Source organism: Nycticebus coucang, chromosome 1, assembly GCF_027406575.1.
Source record: "Nycticebus coucang isolate mNycCou1 chromosome 1, mNycCou1.pri, whole genome shotgun sequence".
Classification (NCBI taxonomy): domain Eukaryota; kingdom Metazoa; phylum Chordata; class Mammalia; order Primates; family Lorisidae; genus Nycticebus; species Nycticebus coucang.
The window spans coordinates 91,506,050-91,531,961 of NC_069780.1; the positions used below are offsets into that span (position 1 = coordinate 91,506,050).

General features: G+C 36.4%; 1 protein-coding gene across 3 annotated transcripts in view; it reads right to left on the reverse strand.

Moving 5' to 3' along the window:
* MARCHF1 (membrane associated ring-CH-type finger 1) overlaps positions 1 to 25,912 on the reverse strand; it is a 967,912-nt gene that overhangs the window by 186,097 nt on the left and 755,903 nt on the right. For all 3 annotated transcript variants that reach the window (XM_053583965.1, XM_053583959.1, XM_053583949.1), the window contains one exon: positions 22,626 to 22,676. In XM_053583965.1, the coding sequence (XP_053439940.1) occupies positions 22,626 to 22,676 (51 nt within the window). The remainder of the gene's footprint in view (positions 1 to 22,625; positions 22,677 to 25,912) is intronic.

Sequence of the window (25,912 nt, forward strand, 5' to 3'; positions counted from 1 at the left end):
AATGTAAGACTTGAAGCTAGAAAAATATTGGGAGAAAACCTAGGGAAAACTTTTCTGGACATTGGTCTAGTCAAAGAATTCATGACAAAGTACTCAAAAGCACAGGCGACAAAAACAAAACAGGACAAATGGAACTTAAACTAAAAAGCATCTGCACAGAAAATGAAAAAAAAATACCAAAGTGATAAAACAATGTAAGAATAAGAGAAAATATTTGCGAAGTATGCTAACAACAGGGGAATAAATTCCATAATATACAAGGAACTCAACTCAATATCAACAGCAACAAAATCTCAAATAATTCCACTAAAAAGTGATCAAATGAGATGAGTGACATTTTTCACAAGAATACATATAAATGGGCAACAGGTATATGAGAAAATGGTCAAAATCACTAATCATTAGATGAATGAAAATTAAAACCACAATGAAATATCAAGTTTTACCAGTTGGAATGGCTACTATCAAAAGACAAAAAATAACACATGTTGATGAAGATGCAGAGAAAAGGAAACTCTTGTACACGTTTTGTGGGGATATAAATTAGTATCGATATCTTAGTATATTAACATGATTCATCTCCTGTTGGCAAAAGAGTGTTTGGGCTTAGGATAAACATCCGTGGTAGCCAGCTAGTACTCACCATTACCCCTGAGTAAGATCCAATACTGTGCTAGCATCAAGTGTAATCAGCACTTGATGCCAGCATAGTGCCAGCTGCAGTGGGCAGAAGAGGGCTCAAGTCATGTCTACTCCAACTCTGTGCAGCCCACTATAGCGAGAGATTCCTTACCATTGTGGTAAATAGAGGGAAGAAATCAAGAGACTGCATGGTAACCCAGGGCATTCCCCTTATCTTGACCAAGTCTATCAAGGCTGTGTATCTAGGAGTCTACAAGAGTTGCAGCATTCCTGGCATTAGGGTGCCCTCTAGTGCTGATAAGGCTGCAGTGACCACAGGCTTAGGTGGCAACATTCAATCTCCTTTGAATACGTGGAAAGACAGGTACAAACAAGCCCAGACTGTGAAGATTGCAATAAATGCCTAACTCTTCAAAACTCAGATACTGATGAACACTAGAAAGCATCAAGAACATCTAAGAAAACATGAACCCACCAAACACACTAAATAAGGCACCAGTGATCAATTCCAGAAGGAGATACATAACCTTTCAGACAGAGAATTCAAAATAGTTGTTCCGAAGAAGCTAAATGAAATTCAAGACAACCGGAGAAGGAATTCAAATTGTATTACAAAAATTAAACAAAGCGATTTAAATGATAAAAATAAATTAAGCAAAAATTCTGGAGATGAAAAATTCAGTTGACAAACTAAAAAAATGCATCGGAGTCTCTCAACAACAGAATTTCTCAAGCATAAGAAAGAATTAGTAAATGTGAAGAAAATATATATAAAAATACAGGATTGGGGGAAAAAGAAAAAACTAAAAAAGAAGCATGTCTACAAAATCTAGAAAATAGCCTCTAAAAGCAAATCTAAGTTATTGGCCTTAAAGAGGAAGTAGAGAGAAAGAGGGAGAGTTTAGGATAGAAAGTTTATTCACGGAAATAATAACAGGGTCAAGTATGGTGGCTCATGCCTGTAATCCTAGCACGTGGGAGACTGAGACAGGTTGATTGCTTGAGCTTATGAGTTTGAGACCAGCCTGAACAAGAGCAAGACCCGTCTCTACTAAAAATAGAAAAAATAGCTGGGTGTTGAGGCTGGTGCCTGTAATCCCAGCTACTCAGAGGCTGAAGCAAAAGGATCACTTGAGCCAAAGAATTGGAGGCTGCTGTGAGCTTTCATGCCTCAGCACTCTACCCAGGGCCACAGAGTGAGACTCTGTCTCAAAAGAAAAAAAAATAATAACAGAAAACTTTCTAGGCTCAGAGAATGATATGGATATCCAGTATAAGAAGGACATGGGCCATCAAGCAAATTAAAACTGAAGAGGACTACCTCAAGGCATATAATAATCAGACTCTCAAAAGTCAAGGATAAGGAAGTATCCTAAAAGCAGAAAGAGAAAAGAAGTAAGTAACATATAAAGAATTTCTGATATGTCTGGCAGCAGACTTCTCAGCAGAAACCTTACAGGCCAGGAGAGAGTGGCACAATGTATATAAAGTGCTGAAGAAAAGCAAAAATCTTTCAACATAGAATATTATATCTAGCAAAATTGTCCTTCAAACATGAAGGAGAAATACTTTCCCCAGAAAACAAAAGCTGGGGAAATTCATCAGCAATTGACCTGTCTTATGAGAAGTGCCGAGAAGAGTTCTTCAATCTCAAAGGCATTGATAAACAACAAGAAAATATCTGAAGATATAAAATTCACTAGTTATGGCAAATACAGAGTATATTAACATTGTAATAGTAGTTTTTATACCACTGACATCTGTAGTAGGAAGCTGGAAAAAAGTTAACAAAAGTGAACCAGAAAAACTTTTAAAGAAATAAATAATATAAAAAATACAAGAGAGATAACAAAAAGTCAAAAAGCTGGGGGTGAGGTGGGGGTAAAGTTAAAACTTTTTGTTTTTATTTTTTCTTTCCTTTGCAATCAAAGTTAAGCATAAAATAATTGATTATAAAATGTTATTTGCCTCATGGTGCTACAAAAAAAACCAAAATCCATAATGTATACACAAAAAATAAAAAGCAAGAAATTAAAACACACTAACAGAGAAAAATCACGTCTACACAAAAGAAGACAGAAAGGTAGGAAGAAAGGAAAGAGGACCAACAATACAACAGAAAACAAACAAAAATAGTGGCAGTTGTAAGTTTTTACCTATGACTAGTAACAACAACATTGGATGCAAGTGGACTAAACTCTCCAATGAAAGATGGAAAATGACTACATGAAAAAAAATATAAGGCCCAACTATATGCTACCTGCAAGAAACTTCAGTTTGCCTCTAAATACACAGAGAGACTAGGAATAAGGAGATGGAAAAAGATATTCCACACAGATGGAAACCAAAAAGAGCAGAAATACCTAGACTTACATGTATAACAAAGATTTTAAGACAAATACTGTAAAAAGAGACAAAAAACAATTTTTATACAATGATAAAGGAGTCAATTCAGCAAGACAGTATATCAACTGTAAATATACATGTCGCTAACACTAACCCAGATACATTAAGCAAATATTATTAGAGCTAAAAAGAGAGATAGACCTCAGTGCAATAATATTGGGGACTACAACACCTCATTTTCAACAATGGATGGATCAACTAGATATAAAATCAACAAGGAAACATTAGACTTAATCTGTACCATAGGGCAAATGTACCTAATAGATATTTACGGAACATTTTATTCAACAGCTGCAGGACATTATTCTCCTCAGCTCATGAAATGTTGTTAGATCACAAAAGAAGTCTAAAAAAATGCAAAACAATTGAAATCACATCAAGTATCTTTCCTGACACCAATGGAATAAAACTAGATATTAATAACAAGAGGAACATTTGAAACTATATAAACATATGGAAATTAAAGAATATGCTCTTGGATCAATGAAGAAATTAAAAAGGAAATTGAACATTTCTTGAAACAAATGAAAATGGAAACACAGCATACCCAAACCTGTGAGGTACAGAATAAGCAGTACACACAGGGAAGTTTATAACAATAAGTGCCTATAGTAAAAAAAGTAGGAAAACTTCAAATAAATAATATAATAATGCATCTTAAGGAACTAGAAAAGCAAGAACAATCCAAACCCCAGACTAGTAGAAGGAAATACATAATAAAGATTAAACAAGAAATAAATGAAATTGAGACTAAAAACATTTACAAAAGATCAATAGATTTTTTTTAAAGAAAAACAAAATTGATATATCATTAGTCAGACTAAGAAAAAAGGGAAAAAGACCCAAATAAATAAAATCAGAGATGATAAGAGACATTATAACTGATATCACAGAAATTCAAAATGAGCAACTATGTACCAGTAAATTGAAAACCTAGAAGAAATAAATTCCTAGACTTATACAACCTACACAAATTCAACCATGAAGAAATTCAAAACCTGAATAAAACCAACAGCAAACAACAGAATAGAAGCAGAAATAAAAACTCTCCTATGAAAGAAAATCCAAGGACCTGATAGGCTCGCTACTGAATTCTACCAGACATTTAAAACATAATTCTAATTCTGTTTAAACTATTTTAAAAAGTCAAAGTGGAGGGAATACTTTTAAATTCATGCTACGAGGCTAATACTACCCTATTACCCCCCCCCCCAAAAAAAAAACCACAACAGAAAAAGAAAACTACAGGTGTTATCTTTGATAAACATAGATGAAAAACATCTTTAAAAAACACCTAGCCAACCAAATCAACAACATATCAAAAAGATCATTCATGATGATCAAGTGGGATTTACACCAGAGAGGCAAACAATAAGTGTGATACATCATATCAACAGAATAACAGATAAAAAGCATATGGTCATTTCAATCATGCCAAAAAAATTAGGCAAAATTCAGTATTCATAGGGTGAAAACTTTTGAGAAACTTGGTGTAGAATGCATACATTAACATAAAAAGCCATAAAAGACAAATTCATAGCTAGTGTCAGACTGAGTGGGGAAAATCTGAAAGTCTTTCTTTGAGATCTGGTACAAGATGAGGCTCCTTTTATTCAACATAGTACCAGAAGTTTTAGTACAATCAGGTAAGAAAAAGCAATAAAGGAAGGACTTTTTCCTTTATTTGGAAAGGAAGAAGTCAAATTATCCTTGTTTGCAGATAATATTATGTTGAAAAATCCTAAAGACCCCACTAAACACCGAAAGAAATAATCTATCAAGCCATAAGGAGACATGTAGGAAATGGAAATGCATACTATCGTGTGAACATATACTGTGATTTCAACTATATGACATTTTGGAAAAAGCAAAACTATGGAGGCAATAAAAGAAAGGGGAGAGAGGGATAAATAGGCAGAGCACAGAGGATTTTTAGGGAGGTATTCCATATGATACTAGTGTGTCCCAAAGGCCACCATACATAGGAAAAATTATAACAACAGATATCTTGGAATGTGTTTGCCATAAGTGGGAGAGAAGACCTCGTGTGTGTGTAGAAAGAGGTGGCCAACATGTAGAGAATAGTTGTAAAATTGTGTAATGAATATATTATAAATAAAGATACATTTAGCTACAATTTCCCATTTTCTCCTATGTATGGTGACTTTTGGGACAGGTCATTGTATATTTGCTGAAACCCATAGAATAAACACCACTACCAGTGAACCCTAAAATACATATTATAGTACCTGAGGAAAAACTGAAAGTCTTTCCTCTAAGATCTGAAACAAAGCAAAGTTATCAGCTTCTACCACTTTTATTTAAGTATAGTCCTTGAAGTCCTAGCCAGAAAAATTTAGACAAGAGAAAGAAATAAAGGGCATACAAATTTGAAAAGAAGAAATCAAATTCTCCTGGCTTGTAGATGATATAATCTTATATTTAGACAAATTCAGATACTCCACAAAAAAAAATAATAAAAACCTATTAAAACTTATGACAGACTTTTTAAAGTTGCAGAATACAAAACCAAGACACAAAACTCAGCATTTCTCTAAGACAGCAACAAACAATCTGAATTATAAATTAAGAAAGTAATTCCATTTATAATGGCTACAAATAAAACAATAGGAATAAACTTAATGAAAGAATTGGAAGATCTCTATAATGAAAATGATAAAACATTGATAAAAGAAATTGAGGACATAAAAAATTGTGTGAAGACATTTCATATTCATGGATTGGAAGAATCAATATGGTTAAGATGTTTATCCTACTCAAAACAGTCTACAGATTCGATGCAATATCTATCAAAATACCAATGACATTCTTCACAGAAATAGAAAAAAATAATTCTAAAATTTATATAGAACCACAAAAGACCTGGAATAGCAAAAGCCATCCTGAGCAAAAAGAACAAAGCTGGAAGATCACAGTATCTGATTTGAAATTATACATCAAAACTCTAGTAGCCACAACAGCATGGTACTGGCATAAAAACAGTCACACACACCAATGGACACAATAGAGAACCCATAAATAAATACACACATTTGCAGCAAATTCATTTTTTTTTATAAAGGTGCAAAGAACATACACTGGGGAAAAGATCGTCTTTCCAATAAATGGTACTGAGAAAGCTAGATGTCCATATTCAGGAGAATGAAACTAGACCCCTACCTCTCACCAAATACAAAAATTAAATCAAAATGGATTAAAGACTTAAGGATCTGAAACTACTATACGAAATTATTGGGAAAACATTCCAGAACATTGATGTGGGCAAAGATTTCCTAAGTAAGAGCTCAAAAATACAGACAACCAAATCAAAAATAGACGGATGCGATCACATCAAGGTAAAAAGCTTCCATACGGCCAGGGAAACAACCAATAAAGTGAAAGACAACACATAGAATGGGAGAAAATATTTGCAAATCATCCATCTGACAAGGAACTAATAACTAGAATATATTAAGGAGCTCAAACAACTCAATAGAAAAATAGGCAAAAGCTCTGAAGAGACACTTCTTAAAAGAAGACATGCAAATGGCCAACAGGTATATGAAAAATTTTCAGTATCATTAATCACTAGAGAAATGCAAATCAAAACTACAATAAGGTATTATCCACCCCCAATTAAAATGGCTTTTATTCAAAAGACAGGCAATAACAAATGCTGGCAAGGATGTGGAGAAAAGGGAATTCTTTTTTTTTTTTTCATTTTTTGGTTGGGGCTGGGTTTGAACCCACCACTTCCAGTATATGGGGCTGTCACCCTACTCCTTTGAGCCACAGGTGCCACCCAAAAGGGAATTCTTTTTTTTTTTTTTATTGTTGGGGATTCATTGAGGGTACAATAAGCCAGGTTATACTGATTGCAATTGTTAGGTAAAGTCCCTCTTGCAATCATGTCTTGCCCCCATAAAGTGTGACACACACCAAAAGGGAATTCTTTATACACTGTTGGTGGGACTGTAAATTAGTACAACCACTATGGAGAACAGTATAAAGTTTCCTCCAAAAAAAAAAAAAAAAATTAAGCTTTTGGCCAGAGACGTCATCGTCCAGTAATCACCAAAATGACAAACACAAAGGGAGAGAGGTGAGGCCCCCGATACGTGTTCTCTAGGCCTTTTAGAAAACTGGACTTGATCCTTTGGCACATACGTGTGAATCTACAAGAAAGGTGATTTGCAGACATCAAGGGAATGGATACTGTTCAGAAAGGCATGCCACACAAATGTTACCATGGCTAAACTGGAAGAGTCTACAGTGTTACCCAGCATGCTGTTGGCATTGTTGTAAACAAACAAGTTAACGGATTAACGTTTGTATTGAGCATATTAAGCACTCTAAGAACTAAGATAGCTTCTTAAAACACATGAAGAAAAACCATCATAGAAAGAAGGAAGCCAAAGAGAAAGGTACCTGGGTTCAAATGAAGCGGCAGCCTGCTCCACCCAGAGAAGCACACTTTGTGAGAACCAACAGAAAGGAGCCTGAGCTCCTGGAACCCACTCCCTATGAAGTCATGGCATAATAGATGTACAGCGTAGCACACAGGAGAACCAAGAGAACCAGGTGAGCAGGAGCATAAGGTGCTGGAGCCCATTCTCTGTGAATTCATGGCATAATAGGCATAGCAAGCTTTGTCACATTCAATGGAAAGGTGCCTCCCCAAGCTGCTGGAACTTTTCCCCTATAGATTCATGGCATAATAGGTATTAAAAATAAAATGCTACTGTAAAAAAATAAAACTGTCATGACCCGGCAGTAACACTGCTAGGTATGTATCCAATAGAAAATAAATCATTTTATCAAAAAGCTACCAGTGCGCCCATGTTTATTGCAGCACTATTCACAGGAGCCAGCACTGAGAATCAATGTACAAGTCCATCAGTGAGTGAATGGATACAGTGTGGCGTGTATGTGTGTGTGTGTGTGTGTGTGTGTGTGTTACACACACAAAATGAAATATTATTTAGGAAAAAAAAAGAATGAAATCCTGTCATTTGCAACAACATGGATGGAACTGGAGAACATTATGCTAAGTGAAATAAGCCAGTCACAGAAAGACAAATATAGCCATGTTCTGACTCATATGTGGGTGCTAAAACATTTTTAAATCGATCTCATGAAGATAGAGAGTAGAAAGATGGTTAGCAGTGGATAAGAAGGGTATCAAAGAGTGGGTGAAGTGGGGATGATTAATAAATGCAAAAACACTGTTAGAATAAACAAGATCTAGCAATAGTAGCACAACAGGATGATTATAGTTAACAATTATTTATTGTATATTTTAAAGTGACTAAAAGAGTGAAATTGGAATGTTGCTAACACAAAGAAATGGTAAATGCTTGAGGTGATATATACCCGTTTCCATGATTTGGTCATTGCACATTGTATGCTTGTATCAAAACATCACATGTGTCCCATAACTTGTATCCATAATAATTAAGAATAAATTTTAGGGTGGTGCCTGTAGCTCAAGCGGCTAAGGCACCAGCCACATACACCAGAGTTGGTGGGTTTGAATCCAGCCTGGGCCTGCCAAACAATGACAACTACAATAAAAAAATAGCCAGGTATTGTGGTGGGTGCCTGTAGTCCCAGCTATTTGGGAGGCTGATGCAAGAGAATAGCTTAAGCCCAGGAGTTGAAGGTTGCTGTGAGCTGTGACACAACAGCACTCTACCCAGGGCAATAGCTTGAGGCTCTGTAACAAAAAAAAAAAAGAATAAATTTTTAATTAGTTCACCAACCTTCCCAGACTTATCTATTTGCTGGGTAGGTCCTCCTGACTCCATGGAGCACTGGCGCAAGCCATATCTGAGTTGTCACCAGACCCCTGCAATCCAGTTGCCAGAGACCTTTTAAACTCTCTCACCTGAGACAGGTGCTGACTGAGACAATTGATTTGGACTTTTTGAACTGAGCCAATCGCCCGAGGACTATTCAGGTGGTGCCCCGGGTGTGTGGTTGTAGGAAGGTTTGATTTTCCTTTTCCAATTGTTGTCTGTGGGGGGCAGGGTGACTTAATTGCTGGTATTTCTCCACAGCTGAGACTTCAACCCAGAGTAACCGTTTCACTGGGGTTGAACAGACACCAGCTGAAAACAAGACAGACCCACTTAGCCCCACCACACAAAACAGGTCACCAGTTTCTCAAGCCATAGCACTGTATGGGTCCTCAACAAAGCTCCAGGGGAAAAATCAAACGGTGTAAAACAATCATGAGGTGGAAACAGTGGAAAAACTCTGGTAAGATGAATAACCAGATGAGATCAACCCCCCCAAGAAAAGATATGGCAGATGTAACTGAAGATCCCATTCATAAACAGCTGGCAGAGACGTCAGAAATTGAATTCAGAATTTGGATTGCAAACAAGATTAATAGAATGAAGGAAAATTTGGAATTAGAAATTCGAGGAGCAATTCAAAAGTCGGAATTAGAAATTCGAGGAGAAATTCAAAAGTTGTCTCAAGAATTTAACGAATTTAAAGACAAAACCACCAAAGATTTTGATGCACTGAAGCAACATTTTGCAGCCCTCAAAGATCGGAACCATACAGTAGAAGCCCTCAGTAACAGAGAAGAGCAAGCAGAAGAAAGGATTTCTGACATTGAAGACAAAGCCTTTGAATGTTCCCAAACTCTCAAAGAGGAAGAGGAATGGAGAGAAAAACAGATCATTCTCTCAGAGAGCTCTGGGAGAATTCGAAGAAGACTAATATCCACCTCACTGGAATCCCTGAGAGTGATGAAGTGGCCTTGCAAGGCACAGAGGCCCTTCTCCATGAAATTATGAAAGAGAATTTTCCAGACATGCCAAGAGATTCTGAAATTCAGATAGCAGACAGTTTCAGAACCCCATTATAACTCAATTTGAATAAGACATCCCCCAGGCATATCATAATTAAACTTCACTAAAGTTAATATGAAGGAGAAAATTCTGAAAGCAGCCAGATGTAAGAAATCCATTATTTACAAAGGGAGGAATATTAGAATGACTGCAGATCTCTCGGCTGAAAATTTTCAAGCCAGAAGAGTGTGGTCATTGACTTTTAATCTCCTAAAACAAAATAACTTTCAACCCTGGATCCTGTATCCAGCTAAACTGAGTTTCATTTATGATGGAGAAATTAAATACTTTAATGACATTCATATGTTGAAGAAATTTGCCATAACCAAACAAGCTCTTCAGGATATTCTCAGACCTATCCTCCATAATGACCAGTCCAATCCTCTAACACAAAAGTAAACTCACTCAGAAACTTTTGATCAAACTCCAACTTCCACAGTGGTGAAAGGATTAAAATATCCTCTGGCTTTGAAAAACTCGATACTCAAAATTTTACCAGACTTATCAATATTCTCCACTAATGTGAACAGCTTAAACTATCCCCTCAAGTGGATAACCTATAACATATAACCTATCAGCACAGGTTAGCTGACTGGATACAAAAACTCAGGCCAGATATTTGCTGCATACAAGAGTCACATCTTACCTTAAAACATAAATATAGACTCGTAGTGAAAGGATGGTCGTCCATATTTCAGGCAAATGGTAATCAGAAAAAAGCAGGTGTTGCAATTCTACTTGCAGATACAATAGGCTTTAAACCAACAAAAGAAAGGAAGGATAAGAATGGTCACTTCATATTTGTTAAGAGTAATACTCAATATGATGAGATTTCAATTATTAATATCTATGCACCCAACCAGAATGCACCTCAATTTATAAGAGAAATTCTAACAGACATGAGCAACTTGATTTCCTCCAGCTCCATAATAGTCGGAGATTTCAACACTCCTTTGGCAGTGTTGGATAGATCCTCCAATAGGAAGCTGAGCAAAGAAATTTTAGATTTAAACCCAACCATCCAACATTTGGATTTAGCAGACATCTACAGAACATTTCGTCCCAACAAAACCGAATACACATACTTCTCATCAGCCCACAGAACATACTCCAAAATTAATCACATCTTAGGTCACAAGTCTAACCTCAGTAAATTTAAAGGAATAGAAATTATTCCTTGCATCTTCTTGGACCACAATGGAATAAAAGTTGAACTCAGTAACAACAGGAATCTGCATATTCATACAAAAACATGGAAGTTAAATAACCTTATTCTGAATGATAGCTGGGTCAGAGATGAGATTAAGAAGGAAATTGCCAAACTTTTGGAACAAAACGACAATGAAGACATGAATTATCAGAACCTCTGGGATACTGCAAAGGCAGTCCTAAGAGAAAAATTTATAGCACTGCAAGCCTTCCTCAAGAGAACAGAAAGAGAGGAAGTTAACAACTTAATGGGACATCTCAAGCAACTAAAAAAGGAAGAACATTCCAACCCCAAACCTAGTAGAAGAAAAGAAATAACCAAAATTAGAGCAGAATTAAATGAAATTGAAAACAAAAGAATTATACAACAGATCAATAAAATCAAAGAGTTGGTTTTTTTGAAAAGGTCAATAAAATAGATAAACCTTTGGCTAACCTAATCAGTAAAAAAAAGAGTAAAATCTCTAATCTCATCAAAGAAACAACAAAGACGAAATAACCACAGACTCATCAGAAATTCAAAAAATCCTTAATGAATATTACAAGAAACTTTATTCTCAGAAATATGAAAATCTGAAGGAAATTGACCAATACTTGGAAGCACGTCACCTTCCAAGACGTACCCAGAATCAAGTGGAAATGTTGAACAGGCCCATATCAAGTTCTAAAGTAGCATCAACCATACAAAATCCCCATAAAAAGAAGAGCCCGGGACCAGAGGGCTTCACATCAGAATTCTACCAAACCTTTACAGAGGAATTAGTACCTATATTACTCAAACTGTTCCAAAATGTAGAAAAAGAAGAAAGACTACCCAATACTTTCTATGAAGCAAACATCACCCTGATCCCCAAACCAGGAAAAGACCCAATAAGAAAAGAAAGTTATAGACCAATATCACTAATGAATATAGATGCAAAAATATTCAACAAGATCCTAACCAACAGAATCCAGCAACACATCAAACAAATTATACATCATGACCAAGTCGGTTTTATCCCAGGGTCTCAAGGATGGTTCAATATCCTTAAATCTATAAGTATAATTCAGCACATAAACAAATTAAAAAACAAAGACCATATGATTCTCTCAATTGATGCAGAGAAAGCTTTTGATAATATCCAGCATCCCTTCATGATCAGAACACTTAAGAAAGTTGGTTTAGAAGGGACATTTCTTAAACTGATAGAGGCCATCTACAGCAAACCCACAGCCAATGTCACACTGAATGGAGTTAAACTGAAATCATTTCCACTCAGATCAGGAACTAGGCAAGGCTGCCCATTGTCTCCAGTGCTCTTTAACATTGTAATGGAAGTTTTAGCCACTGCAATTAGGGAAGAAAAGGCCATCAAGGGTATCCATATAGGGTCAGAAGAGATCAAACTTTTGCTGTTCATAGATGATATGATTGTATATCTGGAGAACACCAGGGATTCTACTATAAAACTCTTAGAATTGATCAAGGAATACAGCAGCATCTCAGGTTACAAAATCAACATTCATAAATCAGTAGCCTTTATATATACCAACAATAGTCAAGCTGAAAAAACAGTTAAGGACTCTATTCCATTTACAGTAGTGCCAAAGAAGATGAAATATTTGGGAGTTTATCTAACAAAGGACGTGAAAGATCTCTATAAAGAGAACTATGAAACTCTAAGAAAAGAAATAGCTGAAAATGTTAACAAATGGAAAAACATACCATGCTCATGGCTGGGAAGAATCAACACTGTTAAAATGTCCACACTACCCAAAGCAATATACAATTTTAATGCAATCCCTATTAAAGCTCCACTGTCATACTTTAAAGATCTTGAAAAAATAATACTTCATTTTATATGGAATCAGAAAAAACCTCGAATAGCCAAGACGTTACTCAGAAATAAAAACAAAGTAGGAGTAATCACGCTACCAGACCTCAGACTACACTATAAATCGATAGTGATCAAAACAGCATGGTACTGGCACAAGAACAGAGAAGTAGATGTCTGGAACAGAATAGAGAACCAAGAGACGAATCCAGCTACTTACCGTTATTTGATCTTTGACAAGACAATTAAAAAACATTCAGTGGGGAAAAAGATTCCCTATTTAACAAATGGTGCTGGGTGAATTGGCTGGCAACCTGTAGAAGACTGAAACTGGACCCACACCTTTCACCATTAACTAAGATAGACTCTCACTGGATAAAAGATTTAAACTTAAGACACGAAACTATAAAAATACTAGAAGAGAGTGCAGGGAAAACCCTTGAAGAAATCGGTCTGGGCGAGTATTTTATGAGGAGGAGCTGCCAGGCAATTGAAGCAGCTTCAAAAATACACTACTGGGACCTGATCAAACTAAAAAGCTTCTGCACAGCCAAGAACACAGTAAGTAAAACAAGCAAACAGCCCTCAGAATGGGAGAAGATATTTGCAGGTTATGTCTCTGATAAAGGTTTAATAACCAGAATCCACAGAGAACTCAAACGTATAAGCAAGAAAAGAAGAAGTGATCCCATGGCAGGCTGGCAAGGGACTTGAAGAGAAACTTCTCTGATGAAGAGAGGAGCACGGCCTTCAGACATATGAAAAAATGCTCATCATCTTTAATCATCAGAGAAATGCAAATCAAAACTTTTTGAGATATCATCTAACTCTAGTAAGATTAGCCCATATCACAAAATCCCAAGACCAGAGATGTTGGCGTGGATGTGGAGAAAAGGGCACACTTCTACACTGCTGGTGGGAATGCAAATTAATGTGTTTCTTTTGGAAAGATGTTTGGAGAACACTTAGAGGTCTAAAAATAGATCTGCCATTCAATCCTATAATTCCTCTACTAGGCATATACCCAGAAAACCAAAAATCACATCATAACTAAGATATTTGTACCAGAATGTTTATTGCAGCCTAATTCATAATTGCTAAGTCATGGAAAAAGCCCAAGTGCCCATAGATCCACGAATGGATTAATAAATTGTGGTATATGTACATCATGGAATATTATGCAGCCTTAAAGAAAGATGGAGATTTTACCTCTTTCATGTTTACGTGGATGGAGCTGGAACATATTCTTCTTAGTAAAGTATCTCAAGAATGGAAGAAAAAGTATCCAATGTACTCAGCCCTACTATGAAACTAATTTATGGCTTTCACATGAAAGCTATAACCCAGTTATAACCTAAGAATAGGGAGAAGGGGGAATGGTAGGGGAGGGACTTGGGAGGTAGGCAGAGGGAGGGTGATTGGTTGGATTACACCTGTGGTGCATCTTACAAGGGTATATGTGAAACTTAGTAAATGTAGAATGTAAATTTCTTAACACGATAACTAAGAAAATGCCAGGAAGGCTATGTTAACCAGTGTGATGAAAATGTGTAAAACAGTCTATAAAACCAGTGTATCGTGCCCCATGATCGCATTAATGTACACAGCTATGATTTAATAATAAAAAAAAGAAATAAAAATAAATCCTATAAAGCAGGAAAAAAAAATCACTTCACATGAGTATACTATGGAGACGTCACAATATGAATTCATGTGAATTCATTCACAATATGACCTGAAGTGTGTGGAAATTGTTAAACATCCAAATATTCCTTTGTACTGATGACAGCATCACATATAATTAGATCTAATGGATAACCATTACTGAATGCCTTATAATGATATGAATCTTCCAGAGAATAGGAACACACATAGTGAGGGTCTAGCCAAATCAGTGAAATTTTTTAGAATCTCACAGTCTGGTGCATGCTAGTACATTATTTCCAGAGTGAAGGAGAAATATTTAATTTTACCTTAGTATTAAAGACAGAGTGCTTGGTAGGATTCTGATTTTTAGAGGCAGCACAAAGAACATTCGCAAAGAAACTTCTTCATCAGATGACTTAGAATAGGTAGTTTTGAGTGGGGCCTGGAATGAGAGAAGGTTCTGAAGCAGTTTCGCCCATAATACAAGCAGCTTTGATGCCAGAGAAATAATAAATGGCAATTTCCATACTGTCAGAGCTCTCATGACAAATACAAATGCAATGTGGGCTCTCTCTCAAGCTCCAAACAGACAACTCCAGTGAAAAGCCTAGTGTTTTGAATCAAGGCAGTGCTATTGCAGCAGAGTTCTTGTCACCATTTAGAAAGCAGCTCTTGGCATGTTACTTGGCCCTAAAATGACTGAAACATGACCACAGCCATCAGTTGACCATGGGTGGAGCTCTCTATCGTGAGCTTAATAACACGTTACATGCCTGGTTGGCAGAGAAGCAATTCACTGAGCACTGGAACTCGCCCATTTTGAGCAGCTAGGGTTGGTGCCACATAAAGAGGAAGCAAGACATATTTTGAAATTTGGAGGATCTGCTGCAGCATTTTTTCATGTATGCACACCCAGATATAACATCAAATGGGTGATTATGGCAACTACAGCCTGTGAAGGACATGATCACTGGGAATGAAGGTCAGAGACATCTCACTGGTGAACCACTTAGACTAACAGAAGTGATAATCATGAATGAGGGGAAAAAAAAAAAAAGAATGAGGGTTACTTGGAGTGAGTGTTAGAAGAAAGAGATGATGAATAACTTACGGCTAGGCAGATGCAGTTCAAAGAAATCATTCTATTAATCTATGTGTTTTACATTTTTTCTTAGAGATTGAGAATCCATGACAAGCTGGAATAAGTTCCTATGGATCTGGTGGGGCAAAGGAAGGATGATAACAGGTGCTGTTGCTACTCCAGTAAGATGCCTTTCTGGCCCCACTCCGTTTTAGTACATGCCTCCTTCAGCTTTTGGATGCTTTTGTTTCTAAAGTCCTACTACTGTGGCTCTCTTTGAAAACTTCGAGTTCTTAGACACTTTACCTGCATGTGCAGAGAGTCACAGAACCAAGAAGTATTTCTCTGTCTGTCCACCTCTGAGCCAATGGAAGGCAAGCACTGGGGTGAGGGCCTTGCTCCCTTGTCTCAGGAGGGGAGTAACTGAGTGCATGTTACTGCCCGCAGCCCTGCGCAGATGCAGGGAACGTCTTTGGAATCACTCTTCTCCCCTATGACTTGTCCTGGGAATATTCCCACAATAATTCACTGATGAAAATTCTCAATTTAGGATCTGCTTTGGGCAACTTGACCCAAGACAGCTTTCTAAATTTATGTGGAAAATTTGAGAATTTTGGAATCCATATTCATGGCACAGATTTGAGTCAAAAATACCTGAGAATGATTGACCTATTGATTATATACAAAGTCATGAAGCTAGATGAGGTCACCCAAGGAGTCCATTTATATAAAGAAAAAGCTTCCAAACTTTATATAAACCTTTATGTAAAAGAAAAGCTTCTGATACTAAGTTTCAGACTTTCTTAATCTTCCTCTACCACATTTACTAATTAAATGTATACCCATTTCCTTAGCTTTGCTTTCAGGACAGACCTTGACTCAAACTCTATGAAAGTATTCAAATTAGTCCAACTTATTTCCAGTTATTCCCTAATTATTCATCTTACTTTACTTCATCAGCCTATCAAACTATCCTCTAAAGGTATGCAGTCTGAGGCATGGCTGATTTATAGGTCCCTTGTATAAGGAAACCAAGATGGATCTCTCAATAAATTAGAACATAAAACACCTGTTCAGAGGTGCAAATGCTTGGCTCAGGTTCAGCTGAAAGAATTCCCAGTATGTTTTACATATGGGCAATACTTTCACCTTGACATTGCTGAAAATAGTTGGGTTCTTAAAGGCAAATCTGGAAAAATATGGAGAGAGAAAGATTTACAGGAGTGAAAATACCTATTTAAACTGCATGATCTGACAATGGTTTGTACCAAGTACATCCTTTAAAAATATTTGTTGAGTAAATTGTATTGCCTATGCTGTGAATCTTTATTTATAGCAGAATGAACTAGGATACACAGACAAAAGAAAGCTTTAGGAATAATATTTTATAAACTTACACCATCTTTACCTTCACATATTTCTAGGTAGAGCCAACTGAACAATTTAAGTGAAACTTTGTCAAATAAATAGAGTCTAGAAAACATAATAAGAAATGATGATTACTAACTGGAATATCCTTTTGTGAAGGTAGCTTTTGAATTCTTTTTATAGATAGATCAGATTTTGTGAGCTGCTTCCTACACATACCAAAAATGTGTAGTTTTTTAGTATGCGCAGAATAGTTTATTTAAAAGAAAATTCTCTTGAATTAGAAGTACAAGGCTTGTTTTCCTTTTTACAGTTTGCTTCTGAGAGGTTTTTCTTATGAGATACATAATACACTGTTGCTAGTTAAATATGATGATCCTTCACCCTAGAACAAATAAAAAGAAAGGCCAAATTTGGCTAATTTTTCATCTTAAGGAAACAATTTTTGAGCAATATGTGTGTTAAAAAGCAGCAACAAGAACTTATATCAAAAGCAGTTTTCTTAAAAAACATAAGTGGTGGATACATGAACACAGCTCTGTTTACACTTAAAATATTTTTACAATCTCGCATATGTTGTATTAAACTTATTAGTTTCTCTGTAGCTTTTATATCAATTTTAATATATCCATGTCACAAAAACCTTACTAGAATCAAAAAAAGAGTACAGGTAGAACTGTCTTATACTAACTAAAACAAACTAGAAATACAAACTAATTTAAAAAATAAACATTGGCATGACCAGAAAATTCAAGTGTAATTGCTGGTGAGTAACATATGCTGCAAAGATTCAAAGGTAAAAACTAAGATGATTCCTGATATTCACTAACAATTCAATATTATTATTGACATTGGAATTTTCATAAAAGTGGATTATGTTTGCAATGTACAATACTCAATGGTAAAAATAATAATGTTCCATTTCATACATATTCACTAAAAATGCCTCCATGACCTTGATGGGTTCTAGATCCATTTCTCCATTTCCAAGTCTACAAGTAGACTAAAGAGAATGTATTCTATTATTCAAAGTTCCATCTCAAAGGCTCTTACAAACTATTTATGTACTTTCTTTATAACCCAAGTTTTCTAGATTCCACACCTTGTGTATCCCTCTAACCACCTTGGCCTGACAGTTGATCAATTCCCACCCATTCTTCAAGTCTCTATATACCATTCTTCTAAGAAACCTTTTCTGGTACTTTATGAACACAGAAATGATCATTCTCTGAACTCCTTGTTCACCCACTAGAATCACTGGGATGTGATAACTCCTGCAGCAATCAGCTGTACCAACAGGTGTGGAGCATTGCCTTCTAGGAAGCTCATTAGGATCCAGCCCTCAGAGATCACTGGGGCTGGTTGTGTAGGTACCTATATGTACAAAAACTGCAGACTCCAGAAGGAAAGCCGATGTTGAGGATGGCTGTACTGTTTGTGGTTCAGACACAGTGAATTATTCTCAGTAGGTAGGGTAGTGCTCCATGCTCCACTCCCCAAATCTAAACTCCCAGATGCCAAACAAGAGCTGATCTCACCAGCAGGTGTGTCTAAGAAAGGGCGTCACAAGCTGTTATGTTAACTCTCCCAGACATGGGCAGTTAGACAGCCCTACTGTAGCCTATAGAATCTTATCCCGACTCTCAGTATAAACTTGCTGAGAACCGGGTAGGGATTTTTTTTTCATTACTTTACCATTCCTAGTAAAGAACTAGATTCCTAATATGAAACACTCACAAATATTGATGATTAGAAAGTCTGCTGATTCAGTAAGGAACTGTGAGAAATAGGCAGGGCAGCAGACTTAACAAAATGAAGGACAGGTCTGCCATCTCTTCCTGCATGGAGTCCTCTGTAGCAAAGGATGGAGAATGGCAAAAACAGATAAAAGATAAGGAAGACGGTCATTAGGATGTGCAGGGATTAAACACATCCTGGGGGGCTCCACTGGGATGAACAAGAACTTCAGAGAGTGATCATTACCCATTCTTACATGTAATACTATTATTGGCATAAAATAATTTATTTTTGTTAAAAATAACTATACTTTTTTTTTCTTTTAAGAGACAGAGTCTCATTTTATCACCCTCGGTAGAGTGCTGTGGTGTCACACCTCACAGCAACCTCCAGCTCTTGGGCTTAGGTGATTCTCCTGCCTCAGCCTCCTGAGTAGCTGGGACTACAGGCGCCTGCCACAACGCCTGGCTATTTTTTGTTGCAGTTTTGGCTGAGACCTACTGCAGCAACAGGTGCCGCCCAAAAATAAGTATACTTTTTAAGGAAACAGGAATGTGCAGCTTTTTTCGATAGAATAATATCAGATCACTAATATCTTCCGTAATCCTGTCCACTTGTAAATTATTCTTAGGAAACAATGTATATAACAAGGGTCTGACAATTAAGATCACAGACTTGTCCTAGAAAAAGTGCTGCATACCTCATTGCTGAATATCACTACAATCGCCTTCAAAATATTTCCCATGGGAAGCTATGCAACAGCCTTTTGAGAACCTTTCAAAGCACTTTTCAAGGATGAGTTCATGAACTTATTTTCAGACCCTCATCAGACGACAGCTCTGATGGTCATTCCAGAGAAAGAGTTCCAAAATTGCTTTGAAGAGTGGATTAGGCTGTCAATGGTGCATAGCTTCCCAATTGGTACATAGCTACTCCAAGGTGACAGTAGAGATATTCAGCAATGAGGTATGTGGCACTTTTTCTAGGACGAATTAATGAACTTCATTGTCTAACCTTGTATTATACACCATGTCTCAAAATTCACTTGCTGGAAAAGAGATTTTCTGAACACCTATTTGATGCTGTCACTGAGATATAAATGTTAAGAACTTCATAACAGGGGCGCCTACTAAACAAACAAACAAACAAACAAAAAAATAGCTGGGCATTGTGGTGGGCGCCTATAGTCCCAGCTATTAGGGAGGATGAGGCAAGAGAATTGCTTAAGCCCAAGAGTTTGAGGTTGCTGTGAGTTATGACGCCATAGCACTGTACTGAGGTTGACAAAGTGAGACTCTGTCTCAATAAAAAGCAAAAAACAAAAACTTCATAACAAAAATAGCTACAACTTACCTAGAGCCAAACGCTCCTGCAAGCAGGACTCCACGTAGTAGCTACTGTGCGTTCCCTTTACAGGGAAGGTTCTTAAAGCAGTCAGATAACTTCCCTAAGGAGTTACGCCAGTGTTCATGCTCCTAATTCTCACCTTCTTGAAACTCTCATGGTCTTTCTTTGATATAAAAATTATTTTGATAAAATTAAAGGATAAAAACCCCTTTGTTCTACTTTTTAAAATATTTTCTTCTCCATATTTTAAAAATGAAACAACTCAAGTATTTCTAGATTTTTGCCATTTTATACTTGCAAGGTATGCGGCCTCAATGAAGAGTTTCTCACTTAGCAGTTCATGAAAAAGTAGTGAGGACTCAATGTGTGCATCATTTACAAATCTAAACATAAATAGAAGGACAGTCATACTGGCTTAAATAAATTAATTTCTGTGAACTGAAATCAGTTCCTACTGCCGGTCAATAGTTAAGTTTTTGTCACGGTTACAATGAAAGGGAGGGTTAAGAAGACAGCTTTTCATTTCTCTCTGAATACAAAGCACTTTTGTAATTAATTTTCTCCCACACAGGAATATAATCAATACATATCAAAACCTGAAAGAAGAACTTGTAGAAGGGAAACCACACTCTTGATTTGTTTATTTCTTAAAAGATAAATTAAAAGTCTAAAAGTTATCATTAACCTGCATTATGTCAAACTCAAAGAGCTGTTTAGAAATGCAGATGTAATTTTATTGATGAAGAAGTTGTCAGTACTGTTTACAAGTGTTTAGGTTGCTGCTTATTCAGTATTAATATTTGAGTTTAGAAAGATGGCAGCATTCTGTGGCTGTGGGCAAGGCTCTTCATTATCAGAGTAGGTGATAGACATTTGAAAAGCATTCTTTAAATTTGCAGCTACTTAAGAAAACTGCCTTCAGGGGACTGGTGTTATCATCATCTCCATCTGATAAAAGAGGCATTTCATTGAGATTAAGTGAGTGTCTTGGGGTGCACGGTGCCTCGTGTCTGCAATCTCAGCACTCCGGGAATCAGAAGTAGTAGTATCATTGGAGCTCAGGAGTTAAAGACCAGCCTGAGCAAAAGCAAGACTCTGTCTCTACTAAAGTAGAAAAAGTTGAAAAAAAATTTTTTTTCCCATGACTTAGCTATTATGAATAGGGCTGCAATAAACATTCTGGTACAAATATCTTTGTTGTGATGTGATTTTTGGTCTTCTGGGTATATGCCTAGTAGAGGAATTATAGGATTGAATGGCAGATCTATTTTTAGATCTCTAAGTGTTCTCCATACATCTTTCCAAAAGGAATATATTAATTTGCATTCCCACCAGCAGTGTAGAAGTGTGCCCTTTTCTCCACATCCACGCCAACATCTCTGGTCTTGGGATTTTGTGATAATAGGCTAGTCTCATTGGAGTGCCCATCGATCCACGAATGGATTAATAAATTGTGGTATATGTACAGCATGGAATATTATGCAGCATTAAAGAAAGATGGAGACTTTACCTCTTTCATGTTTACATGGATGGAGCTGGAACATATTCTTCTTAGTAAAGTATCCCAAGAATGGAAGAAAAAGTATCCAATCTCCTCAGCCCTTCTATGAAACTAATTTATGGCTTTCACATGAAAGCTATAACCCTGTTACAATTTAAGAATAGAGGGAAGGGGGAAAGGGAAGGGAGGGAGGGGGGAGGTGGGCAGACGGAGGGGATTGGTGGGATTACACCTGTGGTGCATCTTACAAGAGTACATGTGAAACTTAGTAAATGTGGAATGTTAATGTCTTAGCACAATAACTAAGAAAATGCCAGGAAGGCTATGTTAACCAGTGTGATGAAAATGTGTCAAACAGTCTATGAAACTAGTGTATGGTGCCCCAGGATCACATTAATGTATACAGCTATGATTTAATAAAAAAATATTTTTTTTTCTAGACAAAATAAAAATTTGGAGCATATCTCTCAAGCCATATTGGTTTCAACACTCTGGTGCTTGCTTCCATTTATAGAAGGCCTAGGGAAGAGTTTGTTTTTCCATCCACTGACTTGATAACCTAAATATGTCCAAACTAATATTTTATAATAAATTTGTTTCTAAAACCTGCCCTGGTGACAAGAATAGTTAAATTCCAGCAGAGTTGAGCCCCAGACTCCAGAAAATTAAATTCATGGGAATTGTACCATAAATGTTGATATAGTTTCAACCTGAGTGTGTGGCAGGTCTGTGGATTTTGAAATGAGAGAAAAAAACGTACTTTACATTACATTCTAAAAGTAGAAAATTATCTCCTCCATACAGAACTGAAGTGGGAAAATAGTTTTACTTATTTTGTTGTGTGAAATCGTGTCTTTGTATTACAGATACTTGAAACAGTTAAAACCATTAACAAATCACATTTGTGTACTGTCCACAGATAACAATTATAGGTTAAACATTATAAATATTTACTTGAACCCATGAAATGCAGAAATAAATAAATAAGGAAATGAGTACATTTCACCTACTTTTGAAATGTTGCTCGATCGACTTGCAGATCGCCCTGGGGATTTGTCATTCTAAAAAATAAATTAAAAAATATTGATTAAAAGAAAGCATTACTATATAACTCTATCATAGAGAAGAGAAATTACAGCATAGGCAAACTTGTGAAAACTTTCTATATTGTTTGGACATGTATACACACTAATTAGTTATACAGAACTTTTTCTCTTACCAAATTTCATTTCTCTAATAAGTGTACTTTTGAAAATACTTCAAAAACATCTGAATTTTTATCAGGCTAGAAGTAGATGTTTCCAGGTAATAATTATTTCTCCATAAAATTTGCACAGTCCCTTTGAAAATAAAATTAGACAAGGAAAGTATGGTCCATTATTTCCCCCTTTTGCTCTTGCAACCCGGAAATTCCTAGTAAATTCTGGTTCATAATGTCAGTAAATATTTCATTCTGGGTACATGGGACATGCATCTAACTTGTCTTCTTCTAAAATGCAATTTAGTGGTCTTTTCTGTTATTTTGCATATTTTGAAAGTGTAAAACATTTACTTTCTAAAATTTATAATGCTTGCTAAATTATATATTTAAAAATTTAAAGCTTAAAGATGTTTTAAAAATTTATACCATCAGTTCTTGCCTCTTAAAGAATATTTAATTTAGCAGAAAATCAGCATGAGAAACATGAAAAAAAAGTTATAGATATTTTTTAAAAAGGATAAAATTTTAAAGCAGAAATGGACTGTAAGAGGCTGAGCCCTCTTGTTTGAAACCCAGAGAGATTTCTGTACCTGGAAATCATGGAGTTGACATCCAAGTCAGGGCCAGCTTTGAGGACTATGGCTAGTCCAATCTGGCTACTCTTTCTATTCTGCTAATTATCTGCTAGTGAATAATCAAATGGAAAATTAAAGTTGATAGGCATTATTCATTTTACATGCAGAAAGAGATCACAGTATACCTCTTCTCAGAGATGGTGTTGTTGGAAGAATCAGAGTTTTATACCAAAAGTTTGTAAAGATCTGAAGTAACATTATGACTAAAATCTCACTAAAACAATAATTTACCAGTGTAAGGATCCTTTTTGTTTTTAACTTCTGGACTCAGCCCCCGAGTGGACTTGAGTAGACAACTGCAGTGCATCTTGGCAGAGGTCATTTTTGAGAAGTTCTTATAAAAACCTGTGGGTCTGAAATTGCCCTGCCATGACTGCTTGAGAGTTTCAGAGAGACAGTGATGACAGGATATGACAGCTATGTTATTGTAGAAAAACAGTAGCTGCATTCACTGAACACTGTCACTGTGTCATGCATGGAATATTCCAGCTGAACAGTACTCTTTTCTTTGCAAATTCCATCCCATACATCCTCTGATGTCACTCTGGAGTGTGTTATTACAGACCAGGATGAGTCACAACGATATGATTAGTTACACCTCATGACAGCCTCAGGATTCAGCTGGAGATTAATGTGTATGCTACGGCAGGACTTCCCCCTGATTAGCTTCCTCTGGTGATGGAGAGAGGCACTTTTCTCCTGATGTCTCAACTCCTCTTCTAGAGCATTCACAACAGAATCAATCCATCTTTCCTTCTCAGTGAAATTTAGGATTTTGACACATTGCTGTGCAGAACAGAGGTAAATAAGCTACGTAATATAATACACTTTGGGTGAGACTAATTTTAGTGGTTGCTTTGCCATATTTTCTGTATTTTCATGATATTTAAGATCATGATTAAGGAACTAGAATTGAATGGTATTGAAGCAGGAACCAAGAAAGAAAATAAGAAATTAATTTGCCTTTGCATTACTTCATTTTTCCTTTTTTTTTTTTTTAATTGTTGGGGATTCATTGAGGGTACAATAAGCCAGATTACATATTACTTAATTTTTCAAACCAAACAGGACTTTCTGGTGTTCTGAAGTGAAACAAGGGGTGTCAGATTCCCTTTGCAGTTGTGTATGAATTCAGCAGAGGGTTAGAACAAGCAGGTATTTCCCACCCTCTTCACCAGGATCCACAGTCTAATGAGGGAGGGAAGTACCTACTTGATTATTTAGTACTTTAAGAGTTGTTGTTTTTGTTTTTTTTTTTAACTTGAAACCATTAGCTCTACTTTCTCTAAGTACAAGGTCAGGCACTGAAAGAAATAAGAAAAACTTAGGCCAAGCTTAATGTTTTTGTCGTGTCTAAGTTTTCTATTGTTTCTACACCACACATAGGAAGGGCAGGTATATCGAGCAAGGTAACCTGTGGGAGCGGAGGGCTGTGTGCTGCTGTCCTGCAGTCAGTGACGTGAAGTCAGAGGTGGACTTGCAAACAGACCATTGGTGGGATCTTAGCTCTAGCACCAGCATATTTTTTGACATGCCTAGACTTCAATCTCCTCACTGTGATATGGAGGACATAATAACTTGGGGGTCATTGGAAGGATCAATTAATTATAAATGAAAATATTTTATACATTGCAAAGTTACAATATTTCCATTATCATTTATAGGTAGAAGAGACACTAAAAGAGCTTCTTGTATACTTTTCATTTTATCAAAAAGACACCGGCCCGCAAATGTTTATTCCGGCACAATTCGCAATTGCAAAGATGTGGAATCAGTACAAGTGCTCATCAATACATAAGTGGATTAATAAAACATGGTACATACATACCATGCAGTACTATTCAGCCACAGAAAGGAGAACGAATACCTTTGTAATAACCTGTATGGAATTGGGTACCATTCTTCTTTGTAAAGTATTACAAAACTGGAAAAAGAAACACCACATGTACTCACTGTTAAATCGAAACTAATTGATCAACACCCATGTGCACATTGGGTCATAAAATTCAACACAGAGCAAGTAGGTGGGAGGGATCGGGGTGGAGGGTAAATTTACTAACAGGCATATTGCATATTGTGTGGGTGCGTTATGAATCTGGCTCAAATTGGACATAAGCAACTCATGTAACCAAGAAATTTGTACTCCCATAATAAAAGATCTAAAGTTAAGACTTGAAACAATAAAAATCCTCAAAGAAAGTGTGGGAAAAACACTTGAGGATATCGGTCTGGGGAAAGACTTCCTGAAGAAGACTTCTGTGGCAACTTTAACAACAACAAAAATAAACAGATGGGACTTAATTAAACTGAAAAGTTTCTGTCCAGCTAAGGAGACAGAACAACCAAAGTAAATAGACAACTACACAATGGAAAAGGATATTTGCATATTTTGAGTCAGACAAAAGCTTGATAACTAAGATCTACAGAGAACTCAAATTAAGCATCGTAAAAAGAGCCAACA